General features: G+C 40.0%; 1 protein-coding gene across 2 annotated transcripts in view; it reads left to right on the forward strand.

Moving 5' to 3' along the window:
• The first annotated feature begins 852 nt into the window (after nucleotides 1-852).
• Nucleotides 853-27,041, forward strand: part of ADGRE3 (adhesion G protein-coupled receptor E3) — a 41,632-nt gene continuing 15,443 nt past the window's right edge. Inside the window, exons 1-5 of one of the 2 annotated variants that reach the window (XM_032625718.1) lie at nucleotides 853-991; nucleotides 10,776-10,826; nucleotides 12,089-12,241; nucleotides 19,833-19,870; nucleotides 24,413-24,587. In XM_032625718.1, coding sequence (XP_032481609.1) covers nucleotides 967-991; nucleotides 10,776-10,826; nucleotides 12,089-12,241; nucleotides 19,833-19,870; nucleotides 24,413-24,587 — 442 coding nt within the window. In that variant the 5' untranslated portion in view covers nucleotides 853-966. The remainder of the gene's footprint in view (nucleotides 992-10,775; nucleotides 10,827-12,088; nucleotides 12,242-19,832; nucleotides 19,871-24,412; nucleotides 24,588-27,041) is intronic. The other variant, XM_032625719.1, reaches the window with a different exon arrangement.

Genomic DNA, 27,041 nt, shown 5'->3' on the forward strand with positions numbered 1-27,041 from the left:
GAAATCCCTCCACTCCCTGATTTTAAATTACTTACTCAGAACTCTATTTTCACTCTATAATCTATCTCTAAATGATTTAATCCATTATCATGGCTATAACTACCATCTATTGGCTGGGGGTGGGAGGGAAAAGACCTCTTTTTGTGATCTAGATTACATATACAATGTATATTGAAATCACAATACCTCAAAATCAACTTACCCCAAACTTAATTTTATCTCTCCCCCAAAACCTGCTTTTCCTCCAATGTTCCCTTTCTCTGTAGTTCTATATAGAAAATATTGTGTTAATTTTGTTCACTGCTATATCCCTAGAAAGTAGCACAGATCTTGTCACTCAATAAGATTTGTCTTAATAAATATTTGTTGAGAGAGGCAATGACTCCCAAATCCTGCAATTGGTCCAGATAGCTCCAAATGACCAAATAATACATCACCTTCTACCAGACTTTGAGACTCCAGTCAGATCTGGTGAGTGCCATATTTTGAGGGGGAAGGGGGATCACAGATTTGTAAAAAATGACACTTTCAGAAACTTTAGATAATGGTAGAGATACCATAAATTCTGGCTTAACCACCTCCAAACCACAGGGCTATTTAAAGTTTATTTTGATCCCACAGTCACTTCCTGCTCCTCAGGCAATGCTCTGTAATTAAAGGGCATTCCTTTCCTATGGTCAATTGATTCTGTAATCCCAAAGGTGATCAACAATAGCTAGGAAAACCTACTACCAAGGAAACATCTGAAAACAAGTGAAGAAAAGGTAAAGACAATAAACTAATGAAAAGCAGAACCATCTGTCTGATGGTGAAAGATGGAAGAAGTTCACTTTTCTGTTAGTGGTTTCCTATATCAGCTGACCACGTCAGGCCTCATGAGATTTCCTTGAGATAGGAAAGGTGGTTGAGAGGGACCACAGTGGGGAGCTTTGAGAGCTGACTGGCAAGGGTTACCTGCACACAGGAATGCAAGGCTCATCGCTTCTTCCAGGTATGTGTAACCTTAACCTACCCCATATCAGGGGCTACTTGGTTCAACAATTAGCTGTCTTTCCCTTCTCCTCTTTCTTCTGCTCTGCTTTGAACACTCTCCTTTCACCCTTGGGTTTTGGTTTCCTTCCTCACCACCCTATTCAAACTACGCTCTCAAATATCCCTAAAATTGTCCTTACGGTCAAATCCAATGAGCTGTTCATCTCCCTCTTCACAGGTCTTGTTTTCTAACTGATATTCTCTCCTCCTTGACAACTTCTGTGACCTAGCACTGCTCTGATTTTCCTCTGCCTCTCTTGCTATTCTTTCTTTCTCCTCCTTTTGCCTTTTCCTGAATATTAATAACCAAAATTTTCGAGCACTCACTATGCACCTTGCATATTAATCCATTTAATTCTCATAATGGGCTCATAAGGTGGGTACTAATATTATTTCCATCTTATAGATGAGAAAACTGGAGCACAGAGAGGTTATGTTACTCGTCCAAGGTCACACAGATTGTAAATGGCAGAACCAGGATTTGAATCCAAGCCTCCTGGCTTCAGATCTTCGTTAATATGCCTTTGGGTTTTTTCCTCCTCTTTTTCTACTCTCTCTCCCTAGAGGAATCTTAAGATCCCATGGCTTCAACAACCACATCTGTGCAGGTAGCTCTCCAACTCTGAAATCCCTTCCATTCTCTGGCTCCAGATCAAATAACAATATCAATAGCTACAATATCAACCAAAGCTAACATATGTTGAGCACCTGGTATCAGGCTAAGATGTTCTATGTTCATTATCGCACAGTACCTCCACATTACAGATGTAAAATGGCATCACAGAAATGGTGCTCAAAACCTCACAGTTATTTAGTTGCAGAAGCAGGTAATAGATCATAAAGTCTATCAAAATAATATAAGCTACTTGAAGGCAAAGGTCCCCTCACGTTTGCATCCCCTTCTGCAACATCTTACATATAAGAGGTATCCAGTATATATCTGTGGAGTCAAATTTAAGTGAGAGAGCGTGCAATTATGCCTCAGTAAAGCTAAAAAATTCTTTTAATGAGAGAAGCTCAAAAAAGATGTTTCCTGCTTTTGGGCAACTGCAGGCAGGGTCCTGGAAACTTCTGAGATGGATTATTTGTGAATTTCAGTTATCCATGACCTCTCTGACCACATCACTGGATGGAACAGACAGTGTAGTAGAATGAGTATCAGGTGAAGAATTTAAAAATAGAATTCTAGTGCAAATAAAATGATAATAGAGGCAGCTAGCATTTATGGAGTGATTTCAGCCAGACATTGCGCTTTACACAATTCCCTCATTTATGTCATCACTCCAACCCCAGGAGGCAGGCAATGCTATCACCCTGTTTCATATATGAAAACTTAGAGTAGTTAAGCAACCTGCTCCAATTTGCACAACTGGTGTCTGAGGTACTTGACCCCTGGGGACCTCTTTTCTCATTAACAAAAAGAGTCAGCTGATGATTTCTAAAGCCTCTTAGAACTCTGGGATTCCGGCGTGCCAATGACTCTTCGAGAGCTCTAACTGCAGACTCATGCCCGTATTATTGAGCACAGGATTGCTGGCTGGGCTGGAAGGACACCTTGAAGACTAGCCTTGAGGAAATGTGATGGTACCCAGACTGCCTGAGTTTTAGGAACCAGGAAGTACTTTTCAGCCATATGTTTTACTAGCTGCCTCTGAAAGCTATAGTCATCATTGGGGCAACTGTAATGTTAGTGTAGCTGCTGCAAATTAATCATCATACAAAAGTAGGAAAAAGGGAAATTTAAATGTATTAAGAAATATTCCAGGATCCTGCCATTAAGCGGTTCACATCCCAGCTGAGAATATATTGACTGGACCACCAAAAATATTCAAAATGCTCCATGAAAGCAGTTGCATAAGTAATTGATCACGGGACAGACCTGGCAACTTCTTTGGAGAAGAATGAGAGCCTGAGAGGAGGAGTAACAGCCCCCACCGAAGATGTCAACATCCCCTGAAACGTGTGGATATGTTACCTCACATATACAGGGGAGGTAAAAATTCTCCTCTACCCTCTGATGGTCTCTAGCTGGGAATAAGAATTAAATTGACATAAGACAGATTAATAGGAGAGAAGCATAAACATTTAATTAAATTTTAACATGTACACGGGAGCCTTCACAAGAAAATGAAGACCCAAAGAAGTGACCAGAGCACAAAGTTTTGTACCTTTTAGACAAAGAAATGATAAATGTGTGAGGAAACAAGACAGACAAAGGGATTGGGGCTAGATGCAATAAATTGTGAGGAAGTGACTAGGAGATACAGAGGAGGGGAAAGTATTGGAAGATAGGGTTATTTTAGTAAGTTTGTTTGTACAGATCTGCTTAAAGGTCCATTCACAGTCTCTGGGAGTAAAGATGCTCTTCTCATCCTGGTACAGGGAGGGCACATTTCTTGTGGGAAATTATGGCCAGTTTTTAGGTAGAAAAGGGTAGATCACAAAGCTCGTCCTGCCTCTCAATTGCCTCCAGCTCAAAATAATGAATATGCCAAAGTGGAATATTTTGGGGTGGCATGTCCTGAACCCCATCACATGGTCAAAGGGACTTTGCAGATGTGCTAAAGATCTTGAGATGAGCAGATTATCCTGGATTATACTGGTGGGTCCAATATAATCACAAGGGTCCTCATCAGAGAGAGGCAAGAGACCAGAAAGGGGAGAAGATGTTATGCCAATGGCTTTGAAGATGGACCAAGGGGCCGTGAGCCAAGGAAGGTGGGCAGCCTCTAAAAGCTGCAAAAAGCAAGGAGATGGATTCTCCCCTAGAGCTTCCAAATCAGCCCTACTAATACCTTGATTTTAGCCCAATGAGAGTGATTTTTGACAGAATTGAATTTTCTACCAATTGTAAGGGAATATATTTCTGTTATTTTAAGCCACTAAATTCAGTTTTGTGTTTTGTGTTTTTTTGTTTTTTTTGCGGTACGCGGGCCTCTCACTGCTGTGGCCTCTCCCGTTGTGGAGCACAGGCTCCGCACGCACAGGCTCAGCAGCCATGGCTCACGGGCCCAGCCGCTCCACGGCACGTGGGATCTTCCCGGACCGGGGCACGAATCCGTGTCCCCTGCATCGGCAGGCGGACTCTCAACCATTGCGCCACCAGGGAAGCCCTCAGTTAATTTTTTACAGCAGCAATCAGAAACTCATACAGGGAGGCCCAGTGTTAGTACTGCCCTCCCTTCCACTCTTAAAGGATCCCTGCTAGCCCATAGGATTTTCTCCCAAATCCTGCAATTGGTCTGGATTGCCCCAAATGACCAAGTTAGCATATCACACCCTCTACTGAACTTTGAGACCCTAATCAAATCTAGGGACCAGGGGCTTCCCTGGTGGCGCAGTGGTTGAGAGTCCGCCTGCCAATGCAGGGGACACGGGTTCGTGCCCCGGTCCAGGAAGATCCCACATGCCGCGGAGCGGCTGGGCCCGTGAGCCATGGCTGCTGAGCCTGCGCGTCTGGAGCCTGTGCTACACAACGGGAGAGGCCACAACAGTGACAGGCCCGCCTACTGAAAAAAAAAAAAAAAAAAAAAAATCTAGGGACCAGCATCTTCTGGAGAAAGGGCACCCCTTCCTCAAGTCACTGTCACAATAAACTGCCAATTTAGGATGTACAATGTGAACAACTCCTCTTTGCATGCAGCATTGTGTGGGATTTCTGAAAGGGAGATCATGTGGGGTGGGAGGTTAGCAGCAGGAACCCAGGGCCTGGTTTAATCTCAGCTCTGCCACTGGACTAGCTCTGGGAAATGGAGCAAGTTACTCAACCTCTCTGTGCCTCTGTTTCTTAACGGGCACAATGAGGTTAATGTTAATCGTGTTCACCTTTACTTTTAACATCTTTATTGGAATATAATTGCTTTATAATAGTGTGTTAGTTTCTGCTTTATAACAAAGTGAATCAGTTATACATATACATATGTTCCCATATCTCTTCCCTCTTGCATCTCCCTCCCTCCCACCCTCCCTATCCCACCCCTGTAGGTGGTCACAAAGCACCCAGCTGATCTCCCTGTGCTATGCGGCTGCTTCCCACTAGCTATCTACTTTACATTTGGTAGTGTGTATATGTCCATGCCACTCTCTCACTTTGTCTCAGCTTATCCTTCCCCCTCCCTGTGTCTTCAAGTCCATTCTCTAGTAGTACTGCGTCTTTTCTTTAGATTCCATATATATGTGTTAGCATAAGGTATTTGTTTTTCTCTTTCTGACTTACTTCACTCTGTATGACAGAGTCTAGGTCCATCCACCTCACTAAAAATAACTCAATTTCGTTTCTTTTTATGGCTCAGTAATATTCTATCCATCTGTCGATGGACACTTAGGTTGCTTCCATGTCCTGGCTATTGTAAGTAGGGCTGCAATGAACATTGTGGTACATGACTCTTTTTGAATTATGGCTTTCTCAGGGTATATGGCCAGTAGTGGGATTGCTGGGTCATATGGTAGTTCTATTTGTAGTTTTTTAAGGAACCTCCATACTGTTCTCCATAGTGGCTGTATCAATTTACATTCCCACCAGCAGTGCAAGAGGGTTCCCTTTTCTCCACACCCTCTCCAACATTTGTTGTTTCTAGATGTTTTGTTGATGGCCATTCTGACTGGTGTGATATGATATCTCATTGTAGTTTTGATTTACATTTCTCTAATGCTTAATGATGTTGAGCATTCTTTCATGTGTTTGTTGGCAATCTGTATATCTTCTTTGGAGAAATGTCTATTTAGATCTTCTGCCCATTTTTGGATTGGGTTGTTTGTTTTTTTGTTATTGAGCTGCATGAGCTGCTTGTAAATTTTGGAGATTAATCCTTTGTCAGTTGCTTCATTTGCAAATATTTTCTCCCATTCTGAGGGTTGTCTTTTCGTCTTGTTTATGGTTTCCTTTGCTGTGCAAAAGCTTTGAAGTTTCATTGGGTGCCATTTGTTTATTTATTTATTTATTTTCGGTATGTGGGCCTCTCACTGTTGTGGCCTCTCCCATTGCGGAGCACAGGCTCCGGGCGCGCGGCCTCAGCGGCCATGGCTCACGGGTCCAGCTGCTCCACGGCATGTGGGATCCTTCCGGATCGGGGCACGAACCCGTGTCCCCTGCGTCGGCAGGCAGACTCTCAACCACTGTGCCACCAGGGAAGTCCCCATCTATTTATTTTTGTTTTTATTTCCATTTCTCTAGGAGGTGGGTCAAAAAGGATCTTACTGTGATTTATGTCATAGAGTGTTCTGCCTATGTTTTTCTCTAAGAGTTTGATAGTGTCTGGCCTTATATTTAGGTCTTTAATCCAATTTGAGTTTATTTTTGTGTATGGTGTTAGGGAGTAATGATGAAAAAACTGAAAGTGATATTAAGAAAACACTCCCATTTACCATTGTAACAAAAAGAATAAAGTACCTAGGAATAAACCTCCTGAAGGAGACAAAAGACCTGTATGCAGAAAATTATAAGACACTGGTGAAAGGAATTAAAGATGATACAAAGAGATGGCGAGATATACCATGTTCTTGGATTGGAAGAATCAACATTGTGAAAATGACTCTACTACCCAAAGCAATCTACACATTCAATGCAATCCCTATCAAACTACCACTGGCATTTTTCACAGAACTAGAACAAAAAATTTCACAATTTGTATGGAAATACAAAAAGACCCTGAATAGCCAAAGCAATCTTGAGAAAGAAAAACAGAGCTGGAGGAATCAGGCTCCCTGACTTCAGACTGTACTACAAAGCCACGGTAATCAAGAGAGTATGGTACAGGCACAAAAACAGAAATGTAGATCAATGGAACAGGAGAGAAAGCCCAGAGATAAACCCACGCACATATGGTCATCTTATCTTTGATAAAGGAGGCAAGAATATACAATGGAGAAAAGACAGCCTCTTCAATAAGTGGTGCTAGGAAAACGGGACAGCTACATGGAAAAGAATGAAATTAGAGCACCTTCTTTTTTTTTATTCCATGTGTTTTTATTTTAAAATAAAGGACAAAACATACATCATATTATTTTCCATATACTTACAAATAGTTTTCTGCAGATATTATTGCTTTTATTGTTTGATTGAGTGTGATTCATTTTTAAAAGTTCTCACATTTCTGTCCAAGGCAGTGTTTGGCTGACAGCAGTCACTCTTTCTATATATTTGAGATATTTTATGGGAATTAAAAACTTAAGAATTTATGTCATTTGAGTTCTCTTTCTCATGAATATTTTAATGATCTGATTTAGTAACCCCTTCACAACTAAGATCACTCATTTTTTATAAAAGTTATATATCAGGTTTTTCTAGTTTATAATATAAAATAATTTAGATTAGAATGTGTAAATCATTGTGTAATTTCAATATTTCCAACTATAGATTTACTATGGAACTAGTACTCATAGTCAGCTTTCTGGTTTTGTTTTTCTTTGTTTTGTTTACCATTTAAACTTTTTATTTTATATTGGAGTAGAGCCGATTAACAATGTTGTGATAGTTCCAGGTGCACAGCAGAGTGACTCAGCCATTCATAAACATGTATCCATTCTCCCCCAAACTCTCCTAGTTTATAATATACATTCAACTAAAATATCATTAAAACAAACAGAAGCCATAATTTGGTGGCTCAGAAAAAAATAATTTTGAAGTTGAAGTTAATAAATGACAAACATAAACTTTTCCCTGCTAAAAATAACACTAGAGACAGTACAAAGAATATTATAGGATGATGGGTGAATGACTTTTAAGCTTTTAAAAGAGTCTCAGTGGGCTTCCCTGGTGGCGCAGTGGCTGAGAGTCTGCCTGCCGATGCAGGGGACGCGGGTTTGTGTCCCGGTCTGGGAAGATCCCACATGCCGCAGAGCGGCTGGGCCCGTGAGCCATGGCCGCTGAGCCTGCACGTCCGGAGCCTGTGCTCCACAACGGGAGAGGCCACAACAGTGAGAGGCCCGCGTATCGCAAAAAAAAAAAAAAAAAAAAAAAAAAAAAAAAAAAAGAGTCTCAGTGATGCAATTTTAGTTATATTGGAAAGTATTTTTATTCTTTATAAACCAGTTATTATTCCTTACTTCTAAATTTCTGGTTGAGAGAAGAAAACATTTGTATATGTCTCCAAACTGGGTCATTTCTATATTTTGCAATTCTCTGTTTTAAAAAATTGCAATTAAAAGGAAAAGTCAGAAGTATAACCTGAAGAGCAGGAAAGATTAAATATTTAATGCTGTTCCCTAGAGTTTGTCTTCCCAAATTGTCCCTCCAGTTCATAATTCTTTCATAAGGATTTTGAATGTTCATATGTTTATTATTAAACATCATTTCAGGGGACAGTAATTTAATTACTATCATGAGTATAATTTTTCAATATACTATTTTTTATTTCAGAATCTTTTGCAAAGCATTGTTTAAAACGGTGCATGCGAACGAAATCTCCAAACTCCTTAGCAACTAGATGCTCTCAAAATTACTTCCAAAAACCAAAATCTGCCAGTAGATATTTGCTAAAATTTAATTTTTCTAGTATTCACCTTCTAAAGTCGTTAGAAAGCTGAAGTATGTTCATGTACCTAAAATGTTTAGAACAATGCCTGGCATGTGGTAAGAGCTCAATTCCTCTTGGATATTGTGGAGGCTGCCCTTAGAACTTTGCCCAATTTCCCCCACCCAGGAAATCCTCTCCCCAAGACATGAGTCTCTCTCTTCAAGAGAAATTTCACTGATGTGCTCATAGGCAGGATGGAGGGGTGTTTCCATCACAGGGCATGCCACATTTTAACCCAAAAATTCCCATCTCCTCCAAGTCTTGCTCCACAGACACCAGCCACCACATCTTCTGAACCTCCCCAAGGAAGCCATGACATCCCCCCACCCACTTCACCAGACTCTCAGTCTCGAGTCCTCCAATCCCAGTCCTTTACCAACAGGAATCAAAGTTTACCAGCTCCACCAAACTAGTCCACCCTCACCCAACCTGTCATCCAACTTGGTAAACAGACACCTTCCATGACCAGGACCCACTTTCTTTTTCTATTTTGGCTTTATTGAGGTGTAATTGACATACAAAAAAGTTGCACACATTTAATGCATACATCTTGATGAGTTTGGACATAAGGATACACCATACACCCATGATATCATCCCCACAATCAAGATATTAAGTATATCTATCACTTCCAAAATGTTCATTATTTGTGGAAATGTTTTTCTTTTTCTTCTTTCTTTTTTTGTAAAATGACTAACATGAGATCTATCCTTTTAGCATATTTTGAAATATACAACACCAAGTTGTTAAACGTATTTGCTATGTTTTATAGCAGACCTCTAGAACGTATTCATCTTATATAGCAAAAACTGTATACCCATTGAAAACAAATGCCCTGGTAACTGCCATTCTATTCTCTTCTTCTGTGAGTTTGACTACTTTTCATATAAGAGAAATCATACAGTATTTGTCCTTCTGTGTCTGGTTTAATTTCACTTAGTGTAATGTCCTCTAGATTCATCTATGTTGCTGTAAATGGTAAGACTGCCTTATTTTTTAAGGTTGAATAACATTCCATTGTGTGTGTGTATATATATATATATATATATATATATATATATATATATCACATTTTTTATCCATTCATCTGCAGGACCCACTTTCTTAGGAGGTAACCAATGTTGCAAATAAGGTTACTAGTCACTGGACCTGTACACACTAGAAGAGCCACATTGGTTGTTCATATTGAAATGTTTCCACACCATGTGTAAATAATTGTTTCCCAGAATCAGTTCCCAGGACACTCCTGCCAGCCCAGACCCTTTCCTGAGACCCCATCGACTGCCTCACAATTCAGCAGCTGAAAGATTAACACCTGCTGCCTCAGAGAGGGTCTCCAATGTCCATTCTGATTGGCTGGTTCCTGAAACATACCAGTTGTTAAATATTTTGTATATTGTACTTGCAAGTGGCAAATTATTCTAGAAATTAGTATGTTATAAGAGAATGAAAAGAAAGTAAGGAGAGAACTAACAATCAGAGTGGTGTAAGATTTATTAAGAAAGGAAGAGAAAAGCCACCCATCTATCCAGCACCTTCGGGTCTTTGCAGAAGCAAGAACATGGCTGATGATACCACCAGATGTTGGGAAGGTTTGGGGAAGAAGAAAATAGCACTTTAGCAGCCACAGTACAAGTATCCTTCACATAGAGGCAGCCTTCATTTTTCAAAAAGGCAGAAACAATACTTCCCTTCCAAGACATGTTTCTGGAATTTTGCCTATCCTCCATCAAGAGAAAGACTCTGGTTCTGGTCCACTTGAATCTGGGTGGACATGTGACTTTCTTGTAACCAAGAGAATACAGTGGAATGGAGCTGCATGACTTCCTGGACTGGATCTTGAGAGGAGGTGTAGACTGGTTGGCCAGAACACTCATGCTTAGAGCTCTGAAGTGCCATGGAAGCTGCCTGACCAAGGCTGACATGATGGGAGGAAGCCCAAACTACCCTAGGCCCTGAGACTACATGAAGCCATGGCCAGCCAGTTCCCAGATGCTCCAGCCCCATCACTGTCTAACAGCAACTGTATAGGAAGCTCCGAGCCAGAATTATTCAGCTGAGCCTTTCCCAGATTCCCAAATCATAGAAACCACAAGAGATAATAAAATGAATGTCTGCATTTTGTGAGAGTTGTTATTCAGCAATAGATAACTGATACCCAGCCCTTGGAGAATATCCCAGAATCTTCTCTCAATCGTTTCATGTCTCCCTTCTGCTTCCCTGTTCCAGGACTCTGCTTTCTGCTAAGCTTGTCAGGAGTCGTGGCTCAGAAAACCAAAGGTGAGTGCTTAAAGCCTGACTTTTCCATAGCCAGAGATCAGGGAGGGTGTAGACCAATAAGGCACCTGGGACCACTCACATCCTCCAACAAGACAGAGGAAGGGGGCTACTTCTGGGAACAGAAATGGGGCAGGTTTCCTCCTGTAATTCTTTTTAGGTCATCATTTCATCAAATTTGGGTATATTTTAAGTTATCTTTTTTTTTAATTTTACTGTTATTTGTCTATTTATTTGTTTTTAGTAACCACAGCATGACCAAGGTAGAGGTAGAACAGTGAATAAAACACACCAAGTCTCATGAAGTAAACATTCTGGTGGGGAGAGACAGAGCATGTTAAAAATCATTTCATTCCGGTCACAAGCAAGTCAACAAAAAATGAGCAAGTTCATTCCAGGTTAACTTTAATCCCTTGGCGATCTCACTAGATTCTGAATCAACAAGCCTAGGGTGGAGCCTGAGATTCTACATTTCTAGCTAAAAGCTAGGGATGCATTCTGAGTTGCCAGGCTCTGCACATTTTCCTCCCATCATGTTCCCTGCCTCCACTCTGTGTGAACCCTGGACAGCTCCCAGATTTCTCCACTAGACTTAAGCTTGAGATATTTCCTCAGCCCCTGTTATTTCCATTCATTTTCAAGGGGCCTCAAATTAAGATCCTTAGTGATCTCCATCTAAATGAAGTTACACATAGTGTTACAAAGATAACATGTACCCTTATCACCATATACCTTCTGTGGTACCCTACGAATTCAAATTTTTGTAATCATAGCTGACATTTAATATGTTCCAGGCACTGCCTGAAGAACTTTATATGTATTAATTCACTTACTCCTCACATTAACCCATTTTACAGATGAGGAAGTTGAGGCACAGAGAGGGTAGGACACTTGTGCAAAGACACACGGGTAGTAAGTGGTGGAGCCAGAATCAAACGCAGTGTCCCAGGTCTTAACCAAGTCATTCCCCTTTTATATATTCTGCAATGATCTTGAGAATAACACAGTTATATTGCATTGAAATATTTGTGTTAAAATTAACTTGTTTAATGCCAACCTCAGTCTTTTATCATGCATAAGAATCACACTTTTTTCTGTAGCTTGGGTTTGGTATCTTTTAACTTTTTAATGTACTGACGTCTCACAAAAGGAAAAAGGTGCAGCTTCCTCAGCCTTGAGAGGCCTTTGCTCAGAGGCAAAACCAAATGATAACAGGAGAGATTTTGACTCTGGTGACATCTGACCTGCCTCTCTTCTCCTTGCAGGGACCTGTCATGTGTGCCCCCCAAATGCTTCCTGTGTCAATGGCACTCACTGTACCTGCAACCATGGATACATTTCTGAATCCAGGCAGAAATACTTCACATTCCCCTTCGAGATATGTGAAGGTAAAGGGATAATTTTCAAATCACCTAGAGGTAGATGTGGAAAGAAGGCAGGATAAGGGCTTTGAGGGGGTAACAATAATATGCAATACTGAAACCTCTGCCAACTCAACCTTCACCAAGAAAGAAATTCTTCCATGAAGTCAGAAAAGTGGGCTCTTCCAGAACTTAGTTAGGTCTCAATTCTCTCCTCCATAATGTAAGGATAATAATGCTGACCTCATGATAGCAGTAAGGGGTTTGAATAAGGTAATAATAAATGTAACTATACTTCATGAATCATAAAGCATTGTGTAATTTTTTGTACAATTTTTTTAAGGAGAGAAATTATGTACTGAAGTCATGGCAAAGAAAGAATAAAAGCTTGGGCAGAAACTTTTTTTAATATAAAGTCTGTGGTCACCTAAGATGCAAGATGCTGCCTCAACTCAATAATTTAAATGTCCAATCCTATGGAAGAATGAACACTCTAGAGTTGAGTAAATATTAGGTTTTTCCCCTTTCCTACTTTTCAACATCCCTCCTGGTTGGAAGCCTACAGCTGGGAGTAAGGTGTATAATTGTCTTCTTTCCTCTTTCCCCACCCAACATTCTACTTTCCTTCACCCAATCTTGCAAGAGTTGTAACCTGGCAGGGAGATGAGGAAAGGGGAGCAGGGAAGTTTTTCCTTGACAATACTATTGTTGCTATTTAGTCTCTATGTTCCTGAGATATAGCACTTTCAGTCGTGGCAGCTTTTGTGGGTTATTTGAGGACAATTCCCCAATCACTCCCCTGAAATTCCCCTGATAACAGCAAATTCATCCCTACACCTTACTCATCCTGGAGGAATCCTGGGTCTTCTTTAGCTTCTCCATTTGCCACTCCATGTGGCCCTCTCTGAAAGAAACTAAGCAACCCCACACCCAAAACTTCTCACACATGACCCACATCTAGCTCTTGGGAGATATTCACTCACCCTTTGCCCAAGAAACTTGAGATGTGCAGGTGCAGCAGATTTCTTTTCTGCCCAAGTGGCTCACTATTTAGATTTTTCAGGAGGAAACAGGCACCAATCAACTGGGTCCCCATAAAATGCAAAGACAGTGTAATTAGCTGAATGAATTCCTTAAAATCCCTCTCTTGGATTAAGCTGAAGAGAAAAGCACCCGCACACACTTCTCCTCTTGGGTGGAAGTAGAGGGGCTCACAGGACAGCATCAGCTCTCTCCAAATAAATCCTTCCTCTCTTACTTACCAACTCTTTTTAAACCTCATATGAATGAAGGCTATAAAAATCACATGACCAGATCCCAGACATCTCCTTCTTTGCAAATATAGCATCATGGCTTGTTCCTCACTTGAAATGCTCCCCTTGTGCTTTTTCTAATGGTAGACCATGAATCATCTTTCCAGTTCCTACTGATTCAATGGGCTCATTCTAATTTTCTATTTCTTCCTGGAATAATATTTATTATTTATAAGAAATCACTTATTTTCCCTAATTTTTAAATTTGTGACCATAAAGTTGCATACAGCATTCTCTTATGGTTATTTTAACCACCTCCTTGAAACTGTGGTATGTTCCCCTTCTTGCTATTTTCTGTCAGGTTTTTTTTCATCAAACTTGTGTGGGTTTATCTGTCTTATTGGTCTTTTGAATTTTTTATCCTTTCTACTATGTTTTTTGTTTTCTATTTTATTGATTTAAGCTTTAATCTCTTCTTAATTTCTTTTTTCTGGGTTCTTAAAATGAATACTTAGATGCTTTATTTTTTCACCTTTCTTTCTTAAAAATAAAGACATATAAGGTTTTAAATTTTCCTCTGAGTATAGGTTTAGATATATTCTACAGGATGAAGTATTCTTCTTATTGATCTGTGGATGGTTTGTAATTTCCTTTTGATGTTCTGCTACTCCAAGAATTATGTGGGAAGGTGCTTCCTCATTTCCAAAAGTTAAGATTTTTTGTACATTTTTGCATTATATATTCCTAATTTTATTAGATAATTAAAGAATCATTTCTACTTTTAAAAAATTTATTAGAATTTTTAAACTAATGGCTGAAAATCTCTATAAGTTTTTATTAGAGATATCTTTGTGGAAGCATATGATTGATTTTATGAAAGAAAGTATATATTTTATTTTCAAGGAATATAAAATTCCTTCTCTCTGCATAGGCTTCTATCTCTTTCAGTCTCTATTTCTGTGTGTGTGTGTGTGCGTGTGTGTGTGTGCACAAGAGTGCCTTTGTCTGTCTCTCTGACTTTCTGTATATGTGTATTTATTGATTTTATTTACTCATTCATTTCCCCATATCTTTACTTTTTATCCACTAGATCTTTCCTCTGTTTGTATGTGCTTATTGATTGTGATATTCAGTTCTTCTCTACGCTTATTTATTTTTCATCTACTAGTTCCAAGAGAAGTGAATTGAATATCCGAGCATAATTGTATTTTGATTGCTTCTTACATTTCTACTTGTTTGTGCTTTCTGTATTTATCTATGTTGTTTGGTGCATACATATTTGTGAATGGAATATAATTTTCTTCATAAAATGTGTTAAGTATCAATACAGAGTTTCCCTCTTTACCCTGTTTAGAACTTTGAACCTTAAATTCCACTAAGTGTGATATTAATATTATACATTGTTTTATTTCTGTTTGAATTCTCCTAGTATCTCTTTGTGCACCTCTTTATTTCCAATATTATCAATCTCCTGAAAACAGTATATAGTTGGGTGTCATTTTTTAGCCCATTGTTCCACTTACCTACTGCTGCATAATAAAACCCAAACTTATTGGCATAAAACAACCATTTTATTATGCTCATATGGGTCAGGAATTCAGACAAGCAAAACAGTGATGGCTCTTCTCTGCCCCTTGATATCTTAGGCCTCAGATAAAAGGCTCAAATGGCTGGTGGTGACTCAAACAGTTGAGGGCTAGAATTATCAGAAAGCAACTCTCCTCACATGTCTGTGCCTGGGATGGTATAACGCAAAGACTGGAATCATCTAGGATTGTCAGCTGGAGCCCCTATGCTAGATCTCTCCATGTAGCTTCAGCTTCTCACAGTTGATGGTTGAATTCTGAGAGGTAATGTCTCAGCATGGAGTTTCCAGAGAGTGAGGCTTTCAAGAGACTCAGGCAGAATTGCGCGTTTTTTATGACCTTGTCTCAAAGTCCCATTGTAACACTTCTGCAATAGTCTTCTTCTTTTTTTTTTTTGCGGTACGTGGGCCTCTCACTGTTGCGGCCTCTCACTGTTGTGGCCTCTCCTGTTGCGGAGCACAGGCTCAGGACGCACAGGCCCAGCGGCCATGTCTCACGGGCCTAGCCGCTCCGCGGCATGTGGGATCCTCCCAGACCGGGGCACGAATCTGTGTCCCCTGCATCAGCAGGCGGACTCCCAACCACTGCACCACCAGGGAAACCCTGCAATAGTCTTTTGACTAAAGCAGTCCTGAGCACACTTGGACACAAAGGGATAAGACAATGTGCCCACATCTCAATGGAAAGAGTGTCAAATAATTTGGAAGCCATGTTTTGAAACTGTCACACTCAATATTCTAGTCTCTATTTTTTTCTCTTTTTTCCTAGTCTGTATTTTAATAGAAGATTTCCATTTATATTTAATGTATATTAGTCCATTTATATTTAGTGTAATGACTGACACAGTTACTCCCACGGTCTTACTTTACATTTATTATTAATTTTATATTATTATGATTTCCTCATTTGCCTTTTTCTTTTGCATAGGATTTTTTTAACGTCTTTATTGGAGTATAATTGCTTTACAACTATGTGTTAGTTTCTGCTTTATAACAAAGTGAATCAGCTACACCTATACATACATCCCCATATCTCTTCCCTCTTGCATCTCCCTCCCTACCATCCTCCCTATCCCACTCCTCTAGGTGGTCACGAAGCACCGAGCTGATCTCCCTGTGCAGCTGCTTCCCACTAGCCTTTTTCTTATTTGTGTTTGTTTTATCAAGTTGCTATTAGTTCCATTTTTCCCTTTATTTATTTAGAATTTCTACTATACTTTTCATCCTATTAATGGTTACTTTCTCTTTTCTTAATTTCATAATCAAACACATATTTCTCTCCTAATATTTCTCTCCTAATAACACTCATCAATTATTTTTCCCACCAGGTTGCATTGTTTTCCCTACCAAGATGCTTAATTTTACCCTTACTTCCCCTCCCCCAGTAAAGAGATGACATCCTTAAAATACTCTCATTTTACTCCTCTCCTTTCCTCCTTTTCCCTCCAATCCCCCCCCCATGAATGTTAATTTTATTTCAATGTTCATTGTGAAACCCTGCTTCCTCTTCCCTTCATCTTCCTCCAAGTTGAGGTTTCTGTACTTGCTAATTTAATACTTGTTAACTTGTTGTTTGCTTGGAGCATATCTTTGCATGTTTTCTTCACATTGGGTACATGGGTAATATCCCTCTCAATTATTGTATAACCTCACCTTTCTTTTACTCTAACAAGTAGATTCTATCTTGGCTGTGTAGAGAATTTTTTAACTCCATCCTCTTACCCCAGTAATCCATCGATACATATCCCAGTAATCACAGAAACCGTCTTCAAGTTTACAGGTTTGCAGTTGGGAATTCCAATACCAGATTGAGTCTCATTCCTTTGTAGTGAATTGTAACTACTTTCTATCTCACATTTTCTATCTCACACTTAAGCAGAAAAGATGGGTTTATGATAAAGATGCGTGGAAACGTCTTGGAACCCAACGGCAATAATACAGCTGGGATTCTGGAATGAACTGAAGCTGGGGACCAAACACTGTCAGGGCACCCCAGTCTCTCATACTCTGTGTCTGCTCCTTTCTTCTCTTTCATTGCAAACTGCCTTTTCTGACTCCTTGTCCACAGGACAGGAAATCTGGTCACCAACAGCTCCAAATCTTACCATTTTTATTGATCCAAGCACCCAAAGAAGGATCAATTGAATCTCTCTTGGACATAATTGCATATTACTTGGAAATGTACAAATTGGCCCAATTTGAGTCATACGCCTACCCTCAGATCTGTGACCTTGGATAAGCATGATCACTGTCATAGAAGTCATATAGATGGAGAAGATCTATACATAAGAAACATGGGACTTGGCAGACTATCCATGAGGTATTGACTACAGTTGAAATCATAAGAGAGAGAGTCTTTAAAGCTAAATTCTAGGAAACTGATTTGTGGAGAAACAATAATACTGATAGATAATATTTATTTCATTTGTACTATGTGCCAGTGCTTTTCATTTATTTCATTTGTACTATGTGCAACACCAAGTGCTTTACATTCATTATTTCATTTATTACACGAGGTAAGCACTGTTATTACAGATAAAGAAACTGAAGCGGGCTTCCCTGGTGGCACAGTGGTTGAGAGTCCGCCTGCCGATGCAGGGGACACGGGTTCGTGCCCTGGTCTGGGAAGATCCCACATGCCACGGAGCGGCTAGGCCCGTGAGCCATGGCCGCTGAGCCTGCGCGTCCAGAGCCTGTGCTCTGCAACGGGAGAGGCCACAACAGTGAGAGGCCCACGTGCCACAAAAAAAAAAAGAAAGAAAGAAAGAAACTGAAGCACCCAAAAGTTAAGTAACTTGTCCAAGGTCTGCCAACTAATAAGATGATTTTTAACTTAGGTCAGCCTATATTGAGAGTCCACACTCAGTCACTTGCTACACTGCAACATGGGTCTCAGGGAAGCCATAAAAGGGACAACGCATGCTTTTTTGGTGCAATAATAAAAATAATAGTAATAATCAGTTATTCCTCTTTATCAGTCAAGATCAAGCCTGGAAAACAGAAACACACTAGGTCTTTTAAACATAAGTAATTTCATACAGAGAATTGGTGCTGGTGAAGGAAGAGCTGAGAAGTCAAAAGGACAGTGAAGCAACCCAGGGATTAGCAATAGCAGAAATCTGTAGCCATCCTATACCTAGGGGGACAGAAGAGGAAGTGGTATTACCAGGATCCAAAAGCTGGGTCCATCTGATGAGAGCTGGAAATTTGGAAGATATACAGCCCTCAGAGGGCTATTGCAGGGTTTAAATGAGATAGTACCATTTAAAGCATTTAGTGCAGTACCTATAAGTATTTGCTAATATTGCTAGCTTTTCATCTGATTCTCAGGAAAACCAAACTACGTTAACACCCCTGCTCCTGTTAGAAAGGTCTGGGAAAGTTCAGGTCTCTCTTTAATATCAAAAGTATGTTGCCCACCAATGGGAGGTGCTCCTGCAAGATTCAGGCTCAGGTTACGCTATTTCCCCAAGTCTCAAGCTGGAGCCCACACCAGGGTCTTGGAGCTGCATGCGCTCCAAGTGTGAGACTGAGGTCCAGATGGGGAAGGTGACAGAAATGAGCATGGGGTGCGTAGGAAGGGGTTGCTGTGCCATAAGTCCACCACTAATTCAGACAATCAATAAATAGTTGTTACATGAATTAATGAGTAAATGAGTGAAAGAATATGATTGAACCCAAAGTGAATTAGCGTTTTACTAGGCAGCAGACACCTCTGTTGGCAATGTATAAACAGGCTGAGATTTTGCCTGGGTTATGATGTTAATCTGTTAAACTCACGTTATCTTACAAGAAAGAGAAATGCCTTAGTTATTTTCCTAATTTTAAGACATTTTCTAATTTTAAGAGCTCTTTTATATGGATTGAGTCCATTCAGGGTTAGTTATCACCAAGGTTGGTAGGTCCAAGAAAGCCCTCACAAAAAATGTATACAGCTTTCAGCCAAAAGCATGTTTTTCTACAATGAATGTGGTTTCCAATAACAAACATTTTCAGACTCAGGCTGTAAGTAAAAGTTCTTGAACTCTTAAGACAAAACCTTCAATGTACCGGAAAACTCTTTGCTCTTTTTAGCACATAGACTCAGCTGAAAACCAAGACACAGAATAAGTATAGATTTAACCTCAGTATGATGGTAACGGGTATGTAAACATTTGCTAGACTTTTCTCGTCTTTCTAAAATAGAGATGATTATCCTCACAACGTACAATACAAGAAGCAATATACCAAGGTCCCATTAACAGCTGAAGATCATAAACTGACATTCTAGTCTCAATTATAATTCCCAGCCAGGCTGAATTTTAAAACCTGAAGCACCTAATTTTCTGTTTCCTCAGCCATTTCAGTTATAATGTTCAGCCAGGTCTGAATGAAAGAATTTGGAGCTTACAATTTTCCACTTCCTCTATGCTAAGGTATCTCTACCACAGCAGTATTGACATTTGGGCCCCATAATTCTTTGTGGTCAGAAGCCATTCTGTGCATTGTAGGGTGTTGAGCAGCATCCCAAGCCTCCACCCACTAGATGCCTGTAGCATCCCCCACCCCAAGTCATGAGTGACCACCAAAATATCTCCAGCCATTGCCAGTGTCCCCTGGAGGCAAAATAAGTTGAAAAACGCTGCTCTATGCCACAACAGGGAATTTGGACTCTGATCCCCCAAAAGAGCAAATGACCTTGTCAGAAAACATAAAGTGTATGAGTTCAGACCTTCTAGATGCAAAGTTACTCACCTTACCTGCCAACCTCTCCACCCTTTAACTTTCAATTCCGACAGTAACCAGTAACATCCTTTGTTGTCTTTTTCAGGAACCACCCCCTCAGAGACAACCAGTAACATGAAAGAGGTGAGTGAAAGCTGAATCCTGGAACCTAGTCAGGTAACAAATATTTACAAATCTCAAAGCTAGCAAATGGAGGTGAATACTATATATTATATGTGTGCTATATGTCATATACCATATATATGATAATATAAAATATATGATATATATTATGACAACATATTTTGATATATGTTAATTATAATATGTGTTAATTATATTATTATAATGTTCTCTAATGTGTATTATGTATAACTATGATATATACATGTACATCACTATGTTTATTGCTACATATCTCACTATAGAGATAGATAGATACAGCATGTATGTAAATAAGGGTGTATGTGTATGTATATATAGGTATGTGTGTGTCTGCCCCCTAAAGAGAAGATCTATCCCAAACCAAGAAAGACAGACTAAGCAAGACTGTATTAGGATATGCTGAGCTGTTGTAACAAAGAGGCCCAAATATCCAATGGCTTTAAAAAGATAGATTTTTATTATTTTCTGACTTATCAGTCCAGAGGCAAGGAATCCAGGCTGGTGAAGGGATTCTGCTCCATGAGTCCATTAAGTGTGCCCATGGTCTTTCCATACTGTTGCTCCATCATCCCCTGGCATCTTGCCCTCAACTGCATAGCCAAAGCTGGGTTGCTGCAATGCTGCATTTGTACTGGTGGACAGAGGAAAGAGGGTGCTCAGGGCAAGCTCTCGGGAGTACAAGGTGAAGAGGGGAGAGTAGAGAGAGGGCCTGTCTCCTCACCTACTCACTATATGATATGCTAATAATGTCAGGATAAATTCCTTGGAGACATGTCTTTTTTCTTTCTTTTTATTTTTTTGGATGCATTGGGTCTTCATTGCTGTGCACAGGCTTTCTCTAGTTGTGGAGAGCAGGGGCTGCTCTTGGTTGTGGTGCGCAGCCTTCTTATTGCAGTGGCTTCTTTTGTTGCAGAGCATGGACTCTAGGCACACGGGCTCAGTAGTTGTGACTCATAGGCTCTAGAGTGCAGGCTCAGTAGTTGTGGCGCATGGGCTTAGTTGCTCTGCAGCATGTGGGATCTTCCCGGACAAGGGCTCAGACCCATGTCCCCTGCATTGGCAGGCAGAGTCTTAACCACTGCGCCACAAGGGAAGTCCCTAGAGACATGTCTTAAGGTGACAACACAGAAGTCGCATATATCATAGCCAAACCTAGCTGCAAGGGGGGCTGGGACAATATGGTCTGTGGCTGGGTAGCATGGTCCAGATAAAATTTGAGGAATTCGTTCAATTATTAAAAGTAAGAGGGGGAAATGGATATTGTAGGACAATTAAGAGAGAGAAACCAAAAAGATGCCTGATAGGTAGTAATCATTTAGTGTCTGTAAACTGACTCTGAATTTTAACAAAAAGAACGATCCATGTCTCTGAGAATCTATAGTCTAGCAGAATGGACTTGTCCCTTATTTGCCCTACTCCCCACCCTCACCCTGCTCTACTCCAGAGAAACTGTTCATGCCTTGCCCTCCCAAGCTCCAGGCCTCCAAGTACATGCTGTTCCCTCAACCTGAAACTCCTTTTCCCAGTTCCTCACCTGGCTGGTTCCTCCCATTCTTCCTTACTCAAGACTCAATTCAGGGGACTTCCCTGGTGGTGCAGTGGTTAAGAATCCGCCTGCCAGTGCAGGGGACACAGGTTCGAGCCTTGGTCCGGGAAGATCCCACATGCTGCAGAGCAACTAAGCCCATGCACCACAACTACTGAGCCTGCACTCTAGAGCCCATGAGCCTATGAGCTTAGTTCCCTGGTCTGGGAACTAAGATCCCACATGCCTCGAGGCAACTAAGTCTGTGCACCGCATCTACTGAGCCTGTGCTCTAGAGCCTGCACGCCACAACTACTGAAGCCCGCACACCTAGAGCCCATGCTCTGCAACAAGAGGAGCCACCACAATGAGAAGCACGTGCACCGCAACAAAGAGTAGCCCCCGCTCGCCGCAACTAGGGAAAGCCCACGCGCAGCAATGAAGACCCAACACAGCCAATAATTAATTGATTAATTAATTAATTAAAAAAAGACTCAATTCGGGTGTCGTGTCCTCCTGGATGGCCTCCCTAAACTCCTCCATCTTAGTTAATATCCCCCCACTATGTTCTTACAGTAGGGGTTGTGGGGTTTAGAAGTGTAGAAAGAGGTTTGAATCCCAGCACCACAATGGCAAGTGACATGGGCAAAATGATGACCTCTCTGTGTTAGGGTTCTCCAGAGAAACAGAACCAATAGGGGAAAAGATATAAAGAGATTTGTTATAAGGAATTGGCTGACAGGCCCCGAAATCTGCAGTCGACAAGCTGAAGACCCAGAAGAGTTGATTGTGTAGTTCCAGTTTGAATCCAGAGGTCTGAGACCCAGGAAGAGCCGATGTTTCAGTTCGAGTTTGAAGGAAGAAAACAATGTCCCAGCTCAAAGCTGGAACTGTCAGGCAGGCAGGAGGAAAATCCCTTCCTCAGAGTTCTTATTCTAATCAGGCCTACAACTGACTGGATGATCCCCAGCCACAACAGGAAGAACAATCTGCTTTACTTCATCTATCCATTCAGATGTTAATTTCATCCAGAAACACCCTCACAGACACACCCAGAATGATGCTTGACCAATATCTGTGTAACCCATTACCCAGTTAAGCTGAAACATAAAATTAACCATCACGCTCTTCAAGTTCAATTTACTCGTCTGTAAGACAGGGGTGGTAATGGCACCCTTGGATACATGAGCAGTTTAGATGAGATAATATATGTGTAGTATTTAGCACAGTGCCTGACCCAGAATACATGTTCCATCTATGTTATCCATCATTATCTCCGTCAGACTGATAATATTTACATGGTGTGCTGTCACCCTCTAGACAGTGAGCTTCTTGAGGGCAGGAATCAGACCAAGCCCGCATTGGGAGTTCAGCAACTGTTCATTGAAGTAATGAACAAATAATCATGTTATCAACAGGAGCATTTCTTTATAAAATGTCATTGCCACGTTCCTCAAAAAATTAAACACAGAATTACCAGGTGACACGGCAATTCCACTCCTAGGCATATACCCAAGAGAACTGAAAGAAGGGACCCAAACATATACCTGGACAAAAGTATATTTCCAAAAGATACATACATCCTTATTTCATAGCAGCACTATTCACAAGAGCCAAGACATGGAAACAACCTAAATGTCCATCAACAGATGAATGGTTAAAGAAGATGTGGTATATATATACAATGGAATACTACTCAGTCATAAAAAGAATGAAATAATGCCATTTGCAGCAACATGCATGGACCTAGAGATCATACTAAGTGAAGTCAGTCAGACAGAGAAAGACAAATACCATATGATATCACTTGCATGTAGAATCTAAAGTATGACACAAATGAACTTATTTACAAAACAGCAACAGACTCATAGACACAGAGAACAGACTTTTGATTGCCAAGGAGGGGGGAGGGCAGTAAGGGAGGTACGGAAAGTGAGTTTGGGATTAGCAGATGCCGGCTATTATATATATTGTAGAATGGATAAGCAACAAGGTCCTACTTTATAGCACACAGAGCTATATTCAGTATCCTGTGATAAACCATAATGGAAAAGAATATGAAAAAGAATGTATATAAAACTAAATCATTTTGCTGTACAGGAGAAATTAACACATTGTAAATCAACTATACTTCAATAAAATAAAATTTAAAAAGAAGAAAGCAGGGACCCAAGTAGATACTTGCACACCTATGTTCTTAACAGCACTACTCACAATAGCCAAAAGGCAGAAATGGCCCAAATGACCATCAACAGATGAATGGATGAATAAAATGTGGTATAGGCATACAGTGGAATATTATTCAGCCATAAAAAATTGAAGTTCTGATTCCCACTACGACATGGATGACCTTAAAAAAATTAGGTTTAGTGAAAGAAGTCAGACACAAAAGATCACATAGTGTATGATTCCATTTATATGAAATGTCCAGAATAGGCAAATCCATGGAAACAGAAAGCAGATTCGTGCTTTCCAGAGGCTTGGGGAAGGGAGAATGGGGAGTAACTCTTTAATGGGTTTTATCTGGGGATGATGGACATGTTTTAGAACTACATAGAGGTGATGATTCCACAACATCATGAATGTACTAAATTATCACTAACTTGATCCCCTGGGGATCAAAATCACCCCCAGTTAAGAACCACTGGTCTATTTCTAGAAACCTTACCACTTCCTTGTTGGTAAAAGATGTTCATAATAAATAACACTTATATGGTGTTTACCAGGCACAGACACTGTTCTAAAAATGTAGCATCTCTTCACTTATTTAATCTTCCCCAAAACTCTATGGGGTCTTAGTTCTGTCCTCATTCTAAACAGGGTACCTGAGGCACAGAGCGATTGAGTGACTTTCCCAAGGTTGCTCAGCAGGTGAATGGTGGGGTCAGGATTTAAACTAGTTGTCTGGCTCCAGCACCTGCTTTCTTGTGTTTTCTTCTGACCCTCTATCAGATTGGATTTTTAAAAAATTCTTTATCTCTTCAAATTTGCAACAGGTTGTTGAGAATATCGAGTCACTTCTCACCAATAAGACTGTATGGGGAACGGAAAAGACGAAAAACATCACAGCCACATTCACATCTATTCTCCAGGAAATGGAATCAGTTGTTCTAGAAACTGCCTTGAAAGCCCCAGACCAAAAACTCCAGAAAGTCCAAAGCCGTACTTTGGGTAAGAAGACAATAAGGCATGATACACACAGGGTATGGTTACTAACTGGGGTCTGGATTGAGCAATTAGAAAAGTAAGTAAGGGGCTTCCCTGGTGGTGCAGTGGTTGAGAGTCCGCCTGCCGATGCAGGGGGCGCGGGTTCGTGCCCCGGTCCGGGAGGATCTCACGTGCCGCGGAGCGGCTGGGCCCGTGAGCCATGGCCGCTGGGCCTGCGCGTCCGGAGCCTGTGCTCCGCGACGGGAGAGGCCACAGCAGTGAGAGGCCCGCGTACTGCAAAAAAAAATAAAATAAAATAAAATTTAAAAAAAAAAAAAAAAAAGAAAAGTAAGTAAGTACTGCATGAGTCCATTAATATAAAATTCTAGAAAATGCAAACTAATCTATAGTAACAGGGAGGAGAGGAAAGGTGAAGGGATGAAAAAAGGGCATGAGAAAAATTTGGAGAAATTGTTGGGGGTGATAGAAATGCTCTCTACCTTGATTGTGGTGGTAGTTTTACAGATGTATACACTCAGTGAAACTCATCCAGTTGTACACTCTAATACATGCAATTTTGTGTACATCAATTACACCTCCATAGAGCTGTTTTTAAAAATTGCCAGTGGGGGAATTCCCTGGTGGTCCAGTGGTTAGTACTCAGTGCTTCCACTGCCAGGACCCGGGTGGATCTGGGAACTAATATCCCACAAGCCGCCTGACATGGCCAAAATTTTTTTTTAATAAAAATAATTTTAAAAAATTTAAAAAAAATTTTTAATAAATAAAAATTGTCAGTGGTTTCTAATCCTGAGTCTGGGATTCTGGCCTGAAGTTAGGTTTTTGTTTTTTTTTCAACCAGTGCTTACATAACTTAACAGCACACGTCACAGTGATGCTACTTAAACCATCCCAGAAGGAACATCTTACTACATATTTTTAAAATAAAAATACTTTTATTAGGGAATTCCTTGGTGGTCCAGTGGTTAGGACTCGGCACTTTCACTGCCGGAACCTGAGTTCGGGGAACTAAGATCCCGCAAGTCACACAGTGCAGCCAAAAAAAGAAATACTTTTACTATACCAGTCATACATATTCATTATATATGTATGTGATGAGATGATGTGTCAATTAGCTTGACCTTGGTAATCGTTTCACTATGTATACGTGTGTGTGTCAAGTCTTCATACTGTACACCGTAAATATGTACAATTTTTGTTTTTGAAAATAAAAATAAATAAAATACCATAGCAAAGCCAAGTATTAAATTTTTTTTAAATTAGGAAAAAACATGTACACAAAACTAAATTGAGACCAGCCAAATCTGCCCACAACCCAATCCTCCAATCTGATACCCATGTATTTACATGTCTGATGAAGAGACACACGTTTGTTGTGTATGTTACAATTTACATACGGTTGCACAACCTGCTTTCTCACTCACTACATTACTAAGATCTTTCCATGTAAATCATATACATCATCATTACCTATGTTACTGTCTTCAATGGCTTATAGAGTTACATTGTATATATAACTTATTTATACTATATATTTATTTATACTATAATTTATTTATTTCCCTATTCTGGTAAATGCAGGTTGTTACCAAACAACCCTGTGACAAAGACCATTGAAAATTTATCTGTGTGTTTGTTTGATGTTTTCTTAGGATAAATTCATAGAAGAGGAATTGTTAGGTCAAAGGGAAAAAAACATTTTATAGACTTTTGATACATACCACTATATTGGTCTTCAGAAATGCTGTTTGCTGTGCTTTTTATTCAGCTCAGAGATGTCAGTGTATTTGTGTATGCCTAACTAACCATTTTGTTTTACCAACTTGCATGATAAAGTACTTTATACTCTATAAAAATCGTAATTTTTTAAACTGTTTTAATAAAATAAAATTCAGTGTCTAACCTTCCTGGGAAACCAGAATATGCACAATTTCTTTCAAAATTAAACCAGATTACGAGTAACTCTCATCTTTCCTGATTTGTCCAGTTCCTAACTGTTTAATCGATGACCAGTACCCTTACCTCAGGGGCTTTAGTCTTCTCATCTATAAAATGAGATAATAATGCTGCATATAACACACTTACAACTAGGGCTGGTAATTGCTATAACTTTGATTATTCTACTTTCCACTCTTTAGTATTATAAAGTTTTATTTAAATAGCATCATTTTTTATATTCCTATCTACTTTATAATAGTATCATTCTTTAAGTGCTATTTTGTTACTTGCTTCTTTTTAACTTTTTTAAACATAAAAAAAGGAGACATAATAAGCCTACTGCACTCATCATCCAGATTGAATAATTTCCAACTCATGACCAGTCTCAGACTGTCTGATTTATAAGATAAATATTTTCATGAGCTTATTTCCTGCTCTTTTTTTTTTTTTTTTTTCTTTTGGCCATGCCATGTGACTTGCGGGATCTTAGTTCCCCCGACCAGGGATCAAACACATGCC

The sequence above is a fragment of the Phocoena sinus genome, chromosome 3 (assembly GCF_008692025.1).
Source record: "Phocoena sinus isolate mPhoSin1 chromosome 3, mPhoSin1.pri, whole genome shotgun sequence".
Classification (NCBI taxonomy): domain Eukaryota; kingdom Metazoa; phylum Chordata; class Mammalia; order Artiodactyla; family Phocoenidae; genus Phocoena; species Phocoena sinus.